The 18,553-nt window shown below is 45.9% G+C and overlaps 2 protein-coding genes across 2 annotated transcripts; one reads left to right on the top strand and one right to left on the bottom strand.

Annotated features, from left to right (window-relative positions):
• Positions 1-3,311: 3,311 nt before the first annotated feature.
• Positions 3,312-3,942, bottom strand: LOC119305641. The gene has a single exon (XM_037582110.1). The coding sequence runs from the start codon at positions 3,812-3,814 to the stop codon at positions 3,539-3,541; it is 276 nt and encodes a 91-aa protein (XP_037438007.1). The 5' UTR covers positions 3,815-3,942; the 3' UTR covers positions 3,312-3,538.
• Positions 3,943-10,861: 6,919 nt separating this feature from the next.
• Positions 10,862-11,528, top strand: LOC119305643. The gene has a single exon (XM_037582111.1). It carries the CDS (start codon positions 10,973-10,975, stop codon positions 11,249-11,251), a length of 279 nt encoding a protein of 92 aa, XP_037438008.1. The 5' UTR covers positions 10,862-10,972; the 3' UTR covers positions 11,252-11,528.
• Positions 11,529-18,553: the final 7,025 nt, after the last annotated feature.

The raw sequence follows: 18,553 nt of genomic DNA on the forward strand, positions 1-18,553 counted from the left end.
GAGGAAATAGTTGAGCACCTATTTTTTCAGTGTGAATTCAGCAGAACATGTTGGGGGAGGTTGGGGGTCACGTGGCCCTTGGGTGGTAACAGATTGCAGCTCGTGCATGCAACGAAGGGCGCGTGGGACAGTCCCATGTTCATGGACATTTTCATCATAGCGGCCTGGGGCATTTGGAAGGAACATAACAATAAACACTTTAGAGGGATCGTCCCCATGGTGGATGGGTGGCAACAGAGGTTCCACTATAACTCGCATGATGAGACACAGAGTCAAAGAGGCCCTAGTGCCATTTGTAGAGCAGATTGTTGCTTTGATTTAGTTGCTTTCTTGTTTAGAAACAACATTAGAGCTCTGCCTTTTCTTCCTATACCCTTGATGTATAGGACTCTCTTAACCCTTACACTCCATGTAAGCTCATCCATGTGATTCTGTGTGTTGAGGTTTTAATATAAAGTCAGTGGGGCTGCCCTCACTGTCCTAAGCTTTCCAAAAAAACAAGAGTGATTGTGGTTCGCAAAGGTCGTCTGAAGGTTTGGAGATCGCCGACAAGTATCTACCTTGAGTGAAATCAACTGAAGTCTGATCAGGTTTGAGTTAAAGGAGAATAGGGTGAAGAGAGTTTATCTTCCATGTTAAGTCACAACCCCTCCAACCAGACGTAGCCCTTTGGAAGAAGGGTGAACTGGTCTACCAAATCTCTCTGTCGCCATCGAGCACCACTGGTTCTATTTTCTTCACTTCATTACTTTCGGCAGTGTTCTTATGTGCTCTGTGATGATAGTTATCTGATTAGTTACTCTCTGTTGCATATCATTCAAATTCTCTTTCGTTGTGTCTGTTATCATTCTTTGCTTATATTGTCGCACTCTTATCATTCTGTCATGATACTATATCTATTCACATATTGCATTACCATCGTTATCATCAAGCCTCTTGTATCCTATGTTTGAACCATCATTGCATCCTATATCGAAGGTTTTGTTCCTCAGTAGCAAGCTTGATTGAGATCATATCTACCGTACCTTATATTCGCTGATGTGTTTGGGATCAAATCAAAACATTCACAAGAATTTTTGAATCTCCCATTCACCCACCCCCTCTGGTCGATATACTCTCAGTCCTAACAGAAACCCTAGTTGCGCCGCCAGGCCTCCTATCCATGTCCTCCGTAGCTGCCCATCAACGGAGGGGGCGCCCCGTGAAGCCGCGCCTGCCCTAGGAAGGTGACGACGGGGTGTTTTTCTTGTTCGGTTCTCCTTTGCCCCGCTGTGGATATCATGGAGATGATGGCCCTGTGGTGCACGGCGGTCTGGCGGTCGACACAGCTCGCGGGCGGGCTCCCTCTCATTGCAGGGCTGCCCATGGCGGCAATCTGGGACCCCGTCCCGATCTTGGTTGCGTCCTGTCGCCCAAATCTACGAGTCTGCGGTGGCCTCTGACACGATGTGGATCTCGCAGAGAAGATGGCCCTGTGTTGCATGGCAGTCCGGCAGTCAATGCAGCTCGCGGGTGGCTTGCCTCTCGTTGCAGGGCTGCCCATAGAGGCGCTGAATAGTGGCCACATCAACGGCGGTGGGGGGCGGATCTGGGACCCCGTCCCGATCTTAGTTGTGTCCTACCGCCCAAATTCGTGAGTGTGCAGTGGCCAGACAAGCCTGGCCCCGATGTCAGCTGGTCAGATCGCACTGGTGCGTGACATCGACGGTCTGTGGCATCCGGTCAGTGGCTTTGCACGCACCAGTTTGGCGTTGTGGCGGCGGCCCCGGACATGGTGGCAGCCTCCTCCCTCCCCAGAGTCCTCTTTGGTCTACCCATCGGCGAGTTTTGGGCTTCTCCTTCAAAGGAAAACAAGGACTGGCATTTATGCTCTTTGGATACCTTGATTGGATAAGGACCGATCGTGTGCACCTGCAACATCGGCATAATCAGCTTCATCGGGGTATCGCAAAGTTCTGTTTTTGTTGACATCTTGGGACATGTCTTGATCAAGATTTCCAAGGGATCAACCCATTCGGAAAATGCCATGGCGTGATTGGAGGACTTGCAAGTGGCGAAGGCAGGGTCTTGGATACGATGAAGATTTTGCTTCATAGACAGTTGTTCTGACTTGGCTTGCGGGAGTTGTTCCCATCCAGACCGAGAACGGGTTCCTGTGAGCCTGGTGGTACATGAAATGTATTAGTAGCCTTCGCAAGTGGGGGCGGCAGCATTGGAGGACTTCTTAGTTAGTGGTGTTCCTTTGAGTACCGAGTCGTAATTTTTAGGGTGAAAATCCGAGGTCTGGCCCTTATTGGTTGTGCCTGATAATGACCTTGCTGAAGGCATTGTTTTTGAGGAAACACAGTCTTTCTCCAAGGTGAAAACCTACGATCTTTGATCGGGCAATGACAACTCTTGTGCATTGTTTCTTTCCTAAGACGTTGCTTTTGGAGAACCTTCTTTATAGTCCGGGTGATGTCTTTGATGGTGGTTAGAGTGCTACTATCGTGGGTGATTGATCACCGTGACAGGGTCTTTCTTTTCCTTCTTTTTTACTCCTTTTATTTTCTTTTTTGGCTGTGTGCATTCTAGATATTTTTTGACACCTTGTTGGTGCAGAGGCCGGATGTAATTGGTATCTTCGATATTAATATATTTTCTTTTTCAAAAAAAACACAAACACAAGTGAATGGTGACAGGGTAGTCTCTCCATCGGGTGTTTGTTTCCAAGGACTTTTTGATGCAGGGACTAGAAAAAGTTCCTCTTAGAGACTTTTTAACCAAACAGGAGGGACTACTAGGGACTAAAAGTTGCTTTTTGGGACTAAATGAAGAAGACTCTCAAGAGGAGTCTTTTTGTGGACTTTTCCAACAATGCCCCTCCCTGCACCCATTGCACCGCCACCCCATGGTGCTGTTTGATTGTTATTTTTCTGTATACTAGGGGTAACATGGTCATCTAATAACCTCTAGGAAGGGACTAGGAACTTTTTAGTCCCTAGAAACAAACATGGAGGGACTTTTTAGGGACTAGGAACTTTTTATTTGGAACTAGAAATGGTCTTAAGACTTATGAACCAAACAGGGCATAAGCCGTTCGGAGGCATCAGGAGCGTGATTTTTCTTTTTCATATCTTCACAAAGCTTTAACTTTTACTCCTAGAAGAAGAAGAAAAGACTTTTCTTGTATAGAAAAAGCGTATCCAAGGACATCCTGAGCATTAAAATGCACAGATAAAAATAGGAAACCAAACCATTTGGAGAGTTTCATGGTACGAACAACGGTTCCATTCGTCAGAACTTTCTCCTCAAAACACAAGCACGTACGATTGCACGGTAGCCAAAACATAATCTCATACGGTCACTTGATTGTGCAAACCCAAACGGGCGTGTAATACTCAGTTTCCATATCCAATCCCAAAGAACAAACCAATAACCAATCTATCAAAGAATGGCGTGAACAGCTCCTACAGCACGCACCGAGTACTAGTAGCTGGGCAACGATCGCTTGCTAGCTCGGTCCGTGTCCCTGCCGCCAGTCGCGCTTGGTTAACAACTAATCCTTCTTCTGGTGGGCGAGGGGCACGGGCGACGACGGCTCCACGGAGACGGCGCGGGGCGAGGGCTCGCCGCCCAGCAGCAGCGGCAGGTCGGAGATCAGCGCGACCATGCGGCGGGCGCTGAGGGAGCGCGCCGGGGGGAGGCCGAGGGTCTTGGTGGTGGAGAAGACTGAGGAGGACTGGGCAAGGATGAGGTACACCAGCGCCTGCACCAACACGAACAGCCCCACTTTGAGCAGCGCCCCTTGTTGGCTCATCATTTCGAACTCCATGTCAACTGATTAACGCCCGAGCTCTTGATCACACGAAACCAGTGAGTTCACGAGGCAGTCTCTACCTTCCCTGAGAGTCCGAGACTGGTCAGAATCTCTCAAGAATGTGCTGCTTGCTTGATTGATGTGTTTGTGAAGTCTGGAGGTGCGGGCCGCGCGCTTATATAACGGCGAGACGCCGGTTTGACCGCTGCCGGGGTCAGGGCAGGGTGCAACGCAAAGATGCTTCGCCGGCCAGTCGTTTGGGGTGGTTCGGCGAAAGGCGGACGCCAGTCCCACGGGGTTGGAATTGGATGGACGCTGGCTGCTCGACCTGCTCCGTGCTCCGCTCACCGCTCACGTGTGCAAGGATTATAATATTGCTCGGGTTGCTCTCACGGATGGCTGCTGGGAGCCTATGTTAAAGTCGTAAACTACTACTACTGGGTATCGCCGCCGGTCAAACCCAACAGTTGGAACCGGTCCTGCCTCTCGAATTTCAAGTGATAGAGTAGCGCATGTTTATATGATTGCAGCTTAAAAATAGAACTTCTGCCGATGGGCTCGAGGATACCTCGCACGTGCATAAGAAAGTACTCTCTTCGTATCATAAGATAAAAGCGTTTTGTACACTACATTAATGTAAAAAAAACGTTTTTATATTATGAAACGGAGGGTGTATTTCGCAGCTCCTAGGGTGCAAGATTACGGGGTCCAGGAAGGCTGATGAACCCAGCTGCCCTTTTACCCACGGTTTTCGAACTGCAGCACGTAGCTAATCACCTAAGCGGAAGAGCTTTCCGACTCGCCGTCGAGTCAACTCGATCTTATCCAACAGCTGACAAAGCAGTGACAAAGCTATTCAGTGCTCCTTTGGCTTGCAAAATTCTACTCCCTCCGTTCGAAATTACTCGTCTAAAAAATAAATGTATCTAGATGTATTTTAGTTGTTGTAGATATATTCATTTTTGTAACAAATAATTTCGAACGGAGGAAGTAAGAACGTGGCAACAGAGAAACACATGGGTAGAACAGGAACGCATGTGCAAAATCGAGAATTTGTGGACATGGGAGTTACGTGGACTCGGTGTTTGGTTCATGGGAATTACGAAAACATAGAAATGCTAATAACCACGATCAAATCAAAGTCAAACCACATGAAAATGTATAGCTAGATAGGTTGATATTATGTTTCTTTAAGGAGGGTTACCTCCGGTCTTTACATCAAAATGATGCATGCAACCATTTTTATTAATTTATTCAACAAAGACTGACAAAATAAATACAAAGATCAACGCAAAGTCACCTTCAAGGCGAACAAAGTTGCTACACCTACAAGCATAAAGATGTGCCCTGACCGCATCAACAAACACCGTCTAATCCAGTGGTCTCAAAAGCCGCCCGTCTGGCAGGTTTAGAGTACCAACTGGTCTAGGCGTCCCTCAACGCGCACCGCATGTGCACGCTCTAGGGTCCGTTGCCGCCATCTTCCACAGTCACATCTTCAGGAGGATCGTTGCATAGATCTTTCCAGGCTTGCCCGTCGTCGACGTTACCATGGCGCCAGACAACGCCATCACCCTGCCCGCGTCCATCAACACATGTCCATCACCAGGACTCCGCTGCTCCACGCTGCCGAGACCCGCCGCCGTCGACACGGTAGATGCCACACCGCACCACCTGCCGCACCACGAACCATCCGTGCTCACGCGAGCACACCCTCTGTCTCAATGCCCAAGACAGCGCCTCCAAGGAGGTAACGATGTCATGATGCCGCCGCCCATTCATGTAGAACTAGGGTTTTCACCCGGGCACATACAGAGGAGGGAGTAGGGGGGAGTTGACCTCGCCATTGCCACCAAGGAGGGAAATGACGCCCAGAGCGTCATCGACGACGTGGCCGCCGCCGCCGGCCAGAGGTTTCCCCTGGATAAGCTCCCACCCCGGCACCCACCGGGCCAGCCAAGAACATCTCCGCCGGAGATCAGGACTAGCCGATGGGAAGAGCCACGTGCAAAGATGATCCGCAACGGATCTGGCGAGAGGGGCATGGGAAACCACCTCACTCCATGACCGCTAGCGTATGACGTCTCTAGAGCCGTCGGGATCCGGCCGCCCGACCAGTGAGCCGCCATGTGACCATCAGATCAACAAAGTCCGCAAGGCCTCCGCCCGGCAGATCCGCGATGATGGCGCCTACCGCTGGACTCCCGCACCACATGCCCTGCAGATCCATGCTGCAAGGCCGACGCCCAAGCACCATGCTGGAGCACGGCCACGATCTGCCGGCCACAGCAGTGCGACAGACAACTCTAGCAAAGCCTGAGCCCACATACCATGCGCCTCCGCGCGCGAGCCGCGTGCTCACCGCATCCACCAGCGTCGTCTCGCCGCAGCGACTACCACCTCCTCGACCGAGCGCCCCGCGGCAGCCATGACGTCGCGAGATGGAATGAACGGGGCCCTGCCGCCGCCGACGCCACTCAGGCTTTGCCCGGCGGCGGCGAGGGAGAGAAGGCTGGATAGGTAGGTTCTGGCGGCGGCGGCTCGGTTACGTCCGGGTCGCCCGCGGGGGAGACGACACGGACGTCAGAGGTGATCAATTGGTCGTCAAAGGTTGTTATTATGTGACTACAAATTTTCTCTCGTTCTTGGTGTATAGAAATTTGGAAAACAAAGGTTCAGTTGGATATTAGAATTCAAATGTGTCTGCGTTGAATCATTCTTCTTTGTCACATTCCTTTAAACCAAAGAAATGAATAGTAGCATCGCATGAAAAATTCATACTCCTACATTTTAATCCCTGGCACCTACAGAGCAGCATGACAAATCTTAGCACTGCCCCACGTCACCTCTCTGGGGTGACTCGGGACGAACCCGAGTCAACACCGTTAGACCATGCCATACCGCCCCCTTCCTCCCCTTGCTGTCACCGGAGGAGGCCGCCGAGCTAATCCATGGTGGACTTTGGTGGTGTAGCGGCGGTGGGATGACAGATTCAGCCGGATTTGGCTCGTCGGCATTTTTGGCCGGCAGCGGGGATTGTGGTGGCTCCTACATGGTCATGGTGTGGTGGCTACGTGGGATGTGCGCCAGCTAGCGGAGGTGTGGTGCGTGGGTGTGTGGTGTTGGGCGGTGCAACGGGCGAAAGCTTGCTGGCTCGGCGTCCATGGACATCATTTCACCTCCTTGGAGGTGCCATTGTGGAGTGCACCCCCGGCATATACCCTCGGATCCAGTTCTTTGAGTGAAAACCTAAGGCCCGGCCAGGTCCGGCAATGGTGTTGGCATTGTCGCTTCACTCTTTGGGGCTTCGTCTTGAAGACCTTTGGATCCCGTTTGTGCTCTCTATGTGCTAAGATGCTCACGGTGTTACAGTCGGCGGGTGCCCAACCGGCAATGTGGTCGTGCAGCATATAGTTTAGCAACAATGATGATGGCCTGCGGTGTAGGGTAGCGGCAGGGCTTCGATTGTCGGTTGTTTCTCGACGTGCTCAACATGTCTCTTCTATGTCTGTGATATCGTCGCGCAGTGAGAGCTGCCTTAGACACACCTAGGCGATGACGATGAGATGTGGCTGGTGGTCTTCGAGGAGGTGTTGGTTGGAGCTAGCGCTATCCATTTTTCCTGGGTTTTTATGGTCTTCTTAATCGGAGCTGTCTGGACACCTACACCTATGACCGGTTGTTTAGCATGGGTCGACATGGGTTCCAACGTTTCGGGGACAATGGCTCCATTGCTGGAAGTCGATGCTAGAGGCAGAGGCTCTTGGAGGAGTGATGACGACTGCACTTGGCGACGACCTCAACTTTGTGTTTCTTCTCTGCGACGTTTTCGTATCTTCATGTGAGTGGCCAGGTCAGTCAATGTTGCCTTGTGTGGGCTGTTGTGGTGGTTTTAGCCTAGTTTTCTGTTAATTAATAGGGCAACCTCTTTTTAATGAATCGAGATCCCTAGTGACCGACTTAAAAAATAAATCCTATGTTTTCCTTCACTATTCCTTTGAACTAAAGGAGCCCTGACACTCCAATCAGGTAAAGATTAGATGATCATTCAGTGGTCACGAGCGGCAATGTCCATTTATAAGGGGTCCTTAACAAAGAAAAAATACACAGAAAAGTTCAATTCTACCGTCTTCACTCATGTGCATGGTTGAGCAGTAGTACATGTGATACGTGAGGCGTGAAGTGAAACATGATTGGCATGGCTTTGCGACGGTACTGGCAGCCGAGAAGACGTCAAGGGCGACAAAGGACATGTTATAGAAGATATTGAGGGTGGGGTGGAGGAAATAGCCAAATGGGGTTCCTCGGCGCCAGCAAGAAGGAGGCTAACGGATTCCCTTAGAGCAATGCAATGTTGTGTGATTCATTCATTCGTTTGATCCCTCCTTATTCCACTTGAATCGGATCTATAAACCCTAGTTTTTTTCTTCTTCAGTAGAACATGATCCAGGCATAATTTCATGCCCTGAGTTTGGCTTATTTAATTTAGTATGATGCAATATTTGCTGCTAATAATGTTATAAGTTCAAATTTGTAAAGGCAATATTATCTTCCATGTATATGGATTGAACAAAATATAAACTCAAGTGGAATTTCAAGCTTTAATTTGTACTGATATATAATATAGGTTTGTTATATGCGCAGAATAGGATTTTTCTCCTTAGAGAATCTCGTAGATGGAGTTGTTCATATACTTGTGAAAGTTGGTATGATCTTACCATGAACCAACTCACAATATTATCTCCATCAGTGCTTTATTCACTTAACTAGCTTTTTTTATCAAAAATAGTATGTTAAAAGCATACTGGGCAAAATATTTACAAGAATTACATGTATGCAATTTACATGGGGCTACCTAATGTTAGAGATCCAGAAAGGTCGAAAAGTTGTGCGCAATGGTCGTTGGAGTGGTTACCATGCTAAGAGAAAAATCTATTGTTAAACTATATCATGTTATTCATTATTGTTGAATTTATATTATTACATTCAATGAGATTGCCTAATACTTGATTGTTGTGTTTCTAGTTAAAGCACACTTTGTGATTATCTTCTAGTAGGATGTTGTTTGATCAAGCTATTGTAGTTGCACCCGAGATGAAGGAATGGTAAATGAGAGATGTTGATTATAAATACTTTACATGTTGTTCATGAAAACATCCAGTAATTATAGGTATCATTTTTTTCATAAAAAATTATCATTACAATCGCTAATAATCATATCTTTTTTTTTTTGCGAAGAACCAGCAATCATATCGAATGACTGTCTCGATTCTTTTGAGCAAAGAAAAGTAGGTGAGGTTTGTCCAAAATCTCGCGAGCTATAAATCGTAGATGCGGGATGATTAAAAAAGGCAAAGGTTCACGGAAGGTAAATGCCTAAATGATTCGGTTTTTCATTCATGTTCGATTCAGCTAACGCTGCATGTCAAATTAAAAAAAAGTTACAGATTTTTTTTTCTCATTTGACTCGTGGGGAATTACTTCGATAATCAATACAGTACGTTGACCCTCATCGAGAAAAATGACCTACGTATTGCCAATTTAAATTTCCTTCTGCTCTGCTTTCAGGAGCGAGGCTCCGTCAGGGATAAGTATATTTTTCGTCCCTTAACTTTATCGATAGTTTAGAAATGGCCCCTCAACTACAAAACCAGAAAAACCTAGTCCCTTAATTATTGAAACCGGATATTTTTCGTCCCTCAAACGACTTCAGGTGGTTTTGTGCTGACGTGGCATGGTTTTGACCGCTGACCTCGCCACATCGTCGTCCAGCTCGCCTTTGTCTTCTTCCCCTCTCTCTCTATGCACAGGGAAGCACCTCACCGCACGTCTGCTCCGCTGCCTCCGGCAGCCGTGGCCTCACCTTCGTACTCGTCCACCTCTTCCTTCGCTGCTAATGATACATCCATACGCAACTTGATCGATCCTCCTGTGCGAAGCTAGCCAAGCAAATTGATTTTGCCCCGGCCGGAAACGCCCAAGTCTCACGCACATATACACAAACCAGTCGGCTAGAAGCACAACGTAGGCACGCGCGCAAAAGCTGGCTATGTTTGCTAAAGGTTCGTCTCGAGCCTTGCTGATTTGTTGATTCACCCGCGCTGGTTCTGAGCCTGACAACTGCTCCCGCTGCTGCCCCTAGCTAACTCTCGCTCTGGTTCCAAGCCTGATCCCTGACGATATCCTCTCTCTCCCGCTCCTGCCCCGCCGTGCCGACGGCAGCGGCAACAGGTCCGGCGAGCCGTGCAGCCGTGCTGAGACTGCTGGTGCCGCAACGCAGGAGCCCGAGATGGCATGTGCATGGCGCCCTTCGTGATGTGCGACCCTGTTTCCCTATGAATGCGCCGGCGCTGCCGTGCGAGGGCGTGGGCAGTGGCACATGGCCACCGTGCACTACTTTGACAACTGCAGAGTGGAGCGCGCCATCACAACGGTGTACGACCAGCAGCAGGCACTCGCAGCCATCGCTAGCTCCCGTGTGGAGACGCCCTGAGGACAGGCCCATGGTAACCATGTGTCATCGGATTCTTCTCCGTCCTGGGTGAGAGATAGAAGATAGAAGAAGAAGATGAAGATGAGTTGGACGATGATGTGGCGAGTTCTGTGGTCAAAACCATGCCACATCAGCACAAAACCACCTGAATCCATTTGAGGGACGAAAAATATCCGGTTTCAATAATTAAGGGACTAGATTTTCCTGGTTTTATAGTTGAGGGACCATTTCAATACTATCGATAAAGTTGAGGGACGAAAAATATACTTATCCCTATAAATAATATTATCTTTTCACAAAATAGAAGCAATATTATTCTATTTCTTGAGAGCACTTCCGTGAGAGCGACTCAAGTAATATTATAATCTCTGCACACGTGAGCGGTGAGCAGAGCACGGAGCAGGTCGAGCGATTTCCATCCAACCCGGTGGAACTGGCCTTGCCTTTCGCCGAACCACCCCGAACTCCACACCCCAAGTTGGCGACCGATCGACGAAGCATCTTTGCATTGCACCTTCACCCCGGCAGCGGTCAAACCGGCGTCTCGCCGTTATATAAGCGCGCGCCCCGCGCCTCCAGACCTCACAAACACATCAAGCGCATAGTGTTCTCGATTGGTCTCAGGGAAGAAACTTGGTGAGTCTTCGCTGGTGTTGTGTGATCAAAGCTCGGGAGTCGGAATGGAGTTCGAGATGGTGAGCCAGCACGGGGCGCTGCTCAAGGTGGGGCTGTTCGTGCTGGTGCAGGCGCTGGTGTACCTCATCCTCGCCCAGTCCTCCTCCGTCTTCTCCACCACCAAGACCCTCTGCCTCCCCCCGGCGCGCTCCCTCAGCGCCCGCCGCATGGTCGCGCTGCTCTCTGACCTGCCGCTCGACGGCGAGCCCTCGCCCCGCGTCGGCTTCGTGGAGCCGTCGTCACCCGTGTCCGTGCCCGTGCACGCCCACCAGAAGAAGGATTAGTTGACCGAGTTGGGAGGTGGCTACTGTCTAGCGAGCGAGCATATGCACGTCGCTGGTTCCCTGCCAATGGTTGGTGCCTGCCGCGGGAGTTTGTTAGCTATTCACACCATTCTTTGGTGGTTCTTTGATTGGCTGGTTTGTTCTTTGAGATTGCATACATGTAAACTACACGCCGTTTTGGATTGTACAAATGACCATCCAAGATTGTGTTTCGGTTACAGTGCAGCCGTGCTTCTGTTTTGAGCGGAGAATTGTGATGAACAGAATTCGTTTATATCATGAAACCTTCGGTCTCTTCTGTCCAGCGGTAGGGGCGGCACCCCTCGATCGGGAGCAGGAGGGCAGATGGCCCTCTTTGATGAAAATTCGGTGGAGGCTTTGAGGCATAGTTTGGTGGGGTTTTTTTTTAGAAAAAAGACACACACCGACTATAAATAAAGTCGCAAGGCAGAGTAGCAACAAGCACCCCAACATAAGACTAGAGCATAAAAAGGTATCCAAATTATCGAAAGCTTAACACAAGTGGCACGCTGGCCAGACAAGTTCCGGCGCGCAGGCCAACAACCTACAACACCCTAAGGACGAAAGATAGAGATAAACTTCAGGCAGCATTCTCTTGTTGGATCAGAGAAGAAGCAGACGCTCAAACTCTTGAAATTAGCACCTCTAATGTGTCCCGATCAGCTTCCTTACTCAATAACTTTTACTGCTACAAGTTTTGAACAAGCAGTCAGCGGGTCTGTTACGGAAAACATGTTCAATCGTGAATTTGTTTCTAGTGGTTCAAAGCGCCCAACATAACACAAAGAACCCCACCCAGAACAGACACTTATTTTGGCCCCTGCAGCCCAGTCGCTAAAGAACGAAGCTTGGTGAAGGAATTGCGGGCCCAAGAAACATCTATCCAAGACCGGATGCAGCACCAAGCAATCTTTGCCAAAACATACCCAAAAAAGATATGGCCCGAGTCCTCGAAAGCATCACAAAGAGCACAATGATTGGACCTCAAACCGTTTCATTTGCGAATCTGATCAGCTGCACCACGACATGACACGGTTGGCAACCTTAGCAGCAATGGGCGCAAAATCATTGGCACAGAGTTTGGAAGGAGCGATAGGAAGCCCAAGGTATCTAAAAGGGAAGGAACCCAACTGAAAATTAAGCAAGTGGGAAACTCTCGAGGCCTCGTCCGACGTGACCGTCTGAGACCCGAGAGAGTCTCGAAGCACAAAAGGATAAACTAGGATTTGCAGCGTAGAGATCATTGAGCTCAACCATGACAATAGTATCATCCACACACTGAAGGCGAGTAATCCCTTCAGGGATTAGGTGAGAGACTGCGGGAGAAATGTGGGTTGTCGAAGCCGTATGGGACAAAATGCACGAAAGCATGTCAACGACAAAATTAAAGAGAATCGGAGAGATAGGATCACCCGACCGCAAGCCTCTACCATTGGCAAAGTAATTATTAATAATCCCATTAACAACCACAACCATGTGACTGTCGGTGACAAATAGCATTAGACAATGGACATAGGCCCCATCAAAGCGTTTGGCCAACAGAACCTGCGAAGGAAATCCCAACTAACAGAGTCATAGGCTTTCTCAAAATATAGCTTAAGGATAAGCGCTTTAGTCTTTCTCACACTGAGATCATGCACAATTTCATGGAGACTAAGAATACCATCCAAAATAAAATGCCCCTTCACAAAAGCAGATCGCGAAGGGCTAAGCACCCTATGTGCCACCGGAGAGAGATGGGAAGCAAAACCTTTCGCCGGAAACTTGGCAAAATTATTGATGAGAGCTATGGGACGAAATTGCAAAATAGAGTCAGCCCCTTTCACATTGGGAATTAGGGAAAGAATGACATAGTTAAGATGAGACAGATCCACCGTCCCAAGACAGAAACCTTGAATGGTCGCACAACCCAGATCCCTCAAGATTGGCCAAAACTTCTTGGAGAAGGAGATCGAGAAACCAACTGGACCAGGAGCACAATTAATGTTGGAGGAGGAAACCATGACCTCAATCTCCTCGACGGATAAAGGAACGGAGAGGTAAGCATTTTCCACATCTGACACTCGCCCAGTAGCCTACAGATGTCTACTACACAACTTATTCTTGTAGACTCGTGTTCGGCCTCCAAGCACAGAGTTTTGTACGACAATATCAATTTTCTCTCAAGTGCATGACCTAAGGTTTATCAATCCGTGGGAGGCGTAGGATGAAGATGGTCTCTCTCAAACAACCCAACAATCAAATACAAGAAATATCTTGTGTTCCCAACACATCAAATACAATGGTAAATTGTATAGGTGCACTATTTGAGCGAAGAGACGGTGATACAAGTGTAGTATGGATAATAGATATAGGTTTTTGTAATATAAAAATATAAAAAACAACAAGGTAGCAAGTGATAAAATGGAGCACAAACGGTATTGTAATGCTTGAAAACAAGGCCTAGGGTTCATACTTTAACTAGTGAAATCTCTCAACGGTGCTAACATAATTGAATCATATAACAATCCCTCAGCGTGTGACAAAGAATCACTCCAAAGTTCTTATCCAGCAGAGAACATAAGATGAAATAATTGTAGGGTACAAAACCACCTCAAATTTATCTTTTCCGATCAATCTATTGAGCCATCCCTATAGGTGTCACAAGCAGCCCTAGAGTTCATACTAAAATAACACCATATATACGCATCAACCGACTCTAGTGTCACCTAGATACTCCAATGTCACCACAAATATTCATGAGTTGATTATTCGATGCACATCAAACAACTTCTGATTGATAATATGCAAGTCAACACAAAGAACTTCAAAGAGTGCCCCAAGATTTCTACCGGAGAAAGTATGACAGAAACATGCATCAACCCCTATGCATAGATTACCCCAAAGTCACCTCGGGAATCCGCGAGTTGAGTGCCAAAACATACATCAAGTGAATCAATATAATACCCCCATTGTCACCATGGGTATTCATATGAGACATACATCAAGTGCTCTCAAATCCAACAAGTATTCAATCTGATAATAGTGAAACCTCAAAGGTAAAAAACTCTATTCATCACAACAAGATAGAGAGGGGGAAAACACCATATGATCCAACTATATTAACAAGCTCGCGGTACATCAAGATTGTGCCAAATTAAGAACACAAGAGAGAGAGAGAGAGAAAGAGAGAGAGAGAGAGAGAGAGAGATCAAACACATAGCTACTAGCACATACCCTCAGCCCCGAGGGTGAACTACTCCCTCCTTGTCATAGAGACCGTCGGGGTGATGAAAATGGCCTTCGATGATGATTTCCCCTTCCGGCAGGGTGCCAGAAAAGGGCTCTAGATGAGATCACGAAGGTAGAGAGGCTTGCGGCGGGGGAGTCTAAGTTCTAGGTTAACTTTTGGTGGTTTCCCAATTTATAAGAATTTTCAGAGTTGGAATCACGTGAAAAGGGGCTAAGATGGGCACACTCACCACCAGGGCATGGCCACCCCCTGAGCGCGCCCAGGTGGTGAGTGAGGCCCTCGTGGCTCTTATAGTCCTCCCACGAAGCCCCAAGGGTCTCTTTTGTTCCAAAATATTATCAACAAGTTTCAGCCCATTCCAAGAACTTTTATTTCTATAGAAAAAACAACACCATGTTAGTTCTGCTAAAAACAGCGTCAGTCCGGGATAGTTTCATTCGAATCATACCAAAACCATATAAAATTGTTGTAAACATGACATGAATACTTCGTAAATTATAGATACGTTGGAGACGTATCACCGACCAAAGCTGATTAGAGATGGTGAAACTAGAGGGAGGTCTAGCCGACAGAAGGGGGGCAAAAAAATCATGAACGTGGTGCAAATTACAGACAGATCAGACACCCTAGCACCCTGAATGATCATATTTTCAATAAGACACTGCTACTTGTGAGCTACGTTGGGATTTTCCCTGAAGAGGAAGGGTGAACCAATATAGTAGCGAATAGTATTTCCCTGAGTGAGAACCAAGGTTATCGAACCAATAGGAGAATCACGAAAACATCTAGTGAACAGTACCTACACACAAGAGCAAATACTTGCACACAACGCGGACAAGAGGGTTGTCAATACCCTTGCACTCATTAATTGCAAGGATTAAATCTGGCAATGGTAGATAGATAAATTACAAAATAAAATAAAATAAATAAAATTGCAACAAGGTATTTTTTGTTTTTGTAATATGATTAAAATAGACCCGGTGGCCATAGTTTTCACTAGAGGCTTCTCTCTCATAAAAATAGCATATGATGGGTAGGCGAATTATTGTTAGGCAATTGATAGAAGAGCCCATAGTATGACGTTATTCATGGCAATGATCATGTATATAGGCATTACGTCCGTGACAAGTAGACTGACTCCTGCCTGCATCTACTATTATTACTACACTTCACGAGTGCTTCTACGCTTGCCTGTCTACGTATTAAGTTCATAACAAATAATGCATGAAGTATGATGATATAATATAGACAGAATAAAACAAAACTATATGAATAAACCCCGTCGTTTTCTCCTTAGAGCCAATAATACAAATACTTGTCTCGTTACCCCTTCTGTAATGAGGTGAGGACACCGCAGGATTGAACCTACTACAAAGCAACTCTCCCATTAAAAATAAATCAATCTAGTTGGTAAAACCAAACAGATAGATTGGAGAAAATACAAAGCTATAATAATCATGCATAAGAAAGTTCAGAAAAGACTCAACTATTTTCAATGAATAATCTGATCATAAATCCACAATTATCTGATTCCAACAAACACACCGAAAAAGAAGAGTACATCGAATCGATCTCCGAGGAGAACATTGTATTGAAGATCAGAGAGAGAGAGAGAGAGAGAGAGAGAGAGAGAAGCCATCTAGCTAATCACGATGGACCCATAGATATATGGTGAACTACTCATACATCATTGGATGTGCAACATGGTTGATGTAGAAGTCCTCCGTGGTCGATTCCCCCTCCAGCAGAGTACCGGAAAAGGCCTCCAGATGGGATCGCGGGAAAACATAAGCTTACGACGGCGGAAAAAATGTTTCAGGTGGCTCTATGTTGGTTTTTGGGATTTATGGGAATTTATATGCATGGAATTAGGTCAAACGGAGTTACGTGCCCCCACAAACTTAGGTGGCGCGCTTCCTTGGGGGCGTCGTGTGAGCTTGTGGCTCTCCCATACATCTTTTGGCCTCCTCCCGAAGCTTCTAGGGTCCATCTGGTCCGAAAAAATCAACATAAAGTTTCATCATGTTTAGACTTCATTTGGTATTAATTTTTTGAAAAATAAAAAAATGTAGAAAACAAGAACTGGCACCGGGCACTCAGTTAATAGGTTAGTTCCAAAAAATGATATAAAATCACAGATAAAGTATGTATGATAGATAATATAATATAATGAAGCAATAAAAAATTATAGATACCTTGGAGACATATCAACATCTCTAAGGTTAATTCCTTCTCGTTCTCGAGTAGGTAAATAATAAAAAAATGATGTTAAATGCTACCTAGCATGTTTATGATGTAATGTTTTTATGAAATGAATAATTGAGAAACAATGAAGTAATTAATATCAACATAATAATATCTATGGATACAAGAACCTAATCATTTTTTTTTTCAAAATATACGTTGTTCAATGAATGTTATCCCTGTTTATTGAATTATGTAAGGATGGCATGACTCCGCCTTCACCACATAAATATAAATCATGAGCATCCTGGTGTCAAATCAAGCAATTGGATCATACTTTTTAACGTGCTTCTACATTTTCAACTCCACTCAACACATAAGCGTGAGTCATGGACATAGCACTACGTGTAAAATAGAATGCGGTGATAGAGATTCATAAGGAAATTCAAGAAGGAAGAAAGACTCGCATCGACTCGACGGATCGATAGGTAATGAAGAGGCCTATCAATCGATATCAATGCGAGGACTAGGGATTGTCATGCAACAGATGCACAAGTGTTATAAGTGTATGAAATCTCTATGCTGGAAATTTTATGATTTATTAAAAATATTATTAAAAAATCATTTTTTTAATTTTCGAACTTTTTGAAAGTACCAAATTATTCAAACCAGAAAAAAGAAAACAGAAAAAGGGGAAAAAATGAAATTCAAAAACAGGCCGCACGCACATGGGCCGGCCCAAACGGGCGTGCTGCGTCTTCTTCTAGCGTGTCAAGCACAGTATAGGGGGTCCCTACTGTATGGGCCGGCCCAGGCAGGGGATTCTCCTGTGTGAGACGTTTTTTGTCACTTATAGGTGCCATCAATGAGTAATATTTTGCAACTTTGGAGGCAATTTATGTGACATATTGCCAGAAACACTAATGACTTTATTATTAGGTATAGATAATTGCGAAGTTAGCTTAGTGGCAAGTTTTGTAGTTCTATTCCCTGTATTGTGCAATATATTTCCTTTATTCATTCTCATTTAACAAAATGGTCTCAAAATGTAACAATGAATTGAACATGTGAACTTCTATATAAGAGAGGAGTCGAGCTGACCACTGTAACATAACAGGAAGAACTTTTTTTGCTGAACTAACTATATTTAGATATTAAAAATATTTGAATTCAAAATCATTTCAAAGTAATTGTCAGTTTGGAATTGCCAAGATATTTTGGAACCCGGATTTTCCGGCCCCTCATGGAGAAAATGGAACAACAAATTATCAGTCATGATAGAGTTTTGTACGTTATGGGTTAAACATTATACATTTTGACACGGTTTTCTTAATTTGCCTTTTTGGGCGAAAAAAGGCGAGATTTTCCGGTATCCAGTTTCTATTGGTCGAACCCGGGAAAAAGGAGAATCTAGGAAAACTGCATCTAATATAAAATCAGGTGTACCTCCCACACCCCAAATGCTCCCATGATACCAATTTCAAAAAATCAATTTTAGATGTTTCAAAAAATTCTAATTTTTTTATGAATGTTCATAACGTATGCGACTACAAGCCCTAAAAAATTAGATCCAAATTCAAAATACACATTGAAAAAAAAGACAAATCAAGCATGAATAGTGTCAGAAAAAGCCAAAAGCAAAATTGACACTATTCACATCTGGTTTGGTGATTGCATGCATGTACCCAATGTCTGAAGTTCAAATCCCTGCGCATGTACTTTTTATTCTCATTTCCCCACCACCTCATGCCGACAAGTGTGATCCACAAAGAGGCTTATGCTCAATTAAATTAATTAAATATAGAGCAAGGGTGCTTCTGCAAAGAAAAAGGACGGGCCGAGCTATTTCAGTTACTAACAATGGG

The sequence above is a fragment of the Triticum dicoccoides genome, chromosome 5B (assembly GCF_002162155.2).
Source record: "Triticum dicoccoides isolate Atlit2015 ecotype Zavitan chromosome 5B, WEW_v2.0, whole genome shotgun sequence".
Lineage (NCBI taxonomy): Eukaryota > Viridiplantae > Streptophyta > Magnoliopsida > Poales > Poaceae > Triticum > Triticum dicoccoides.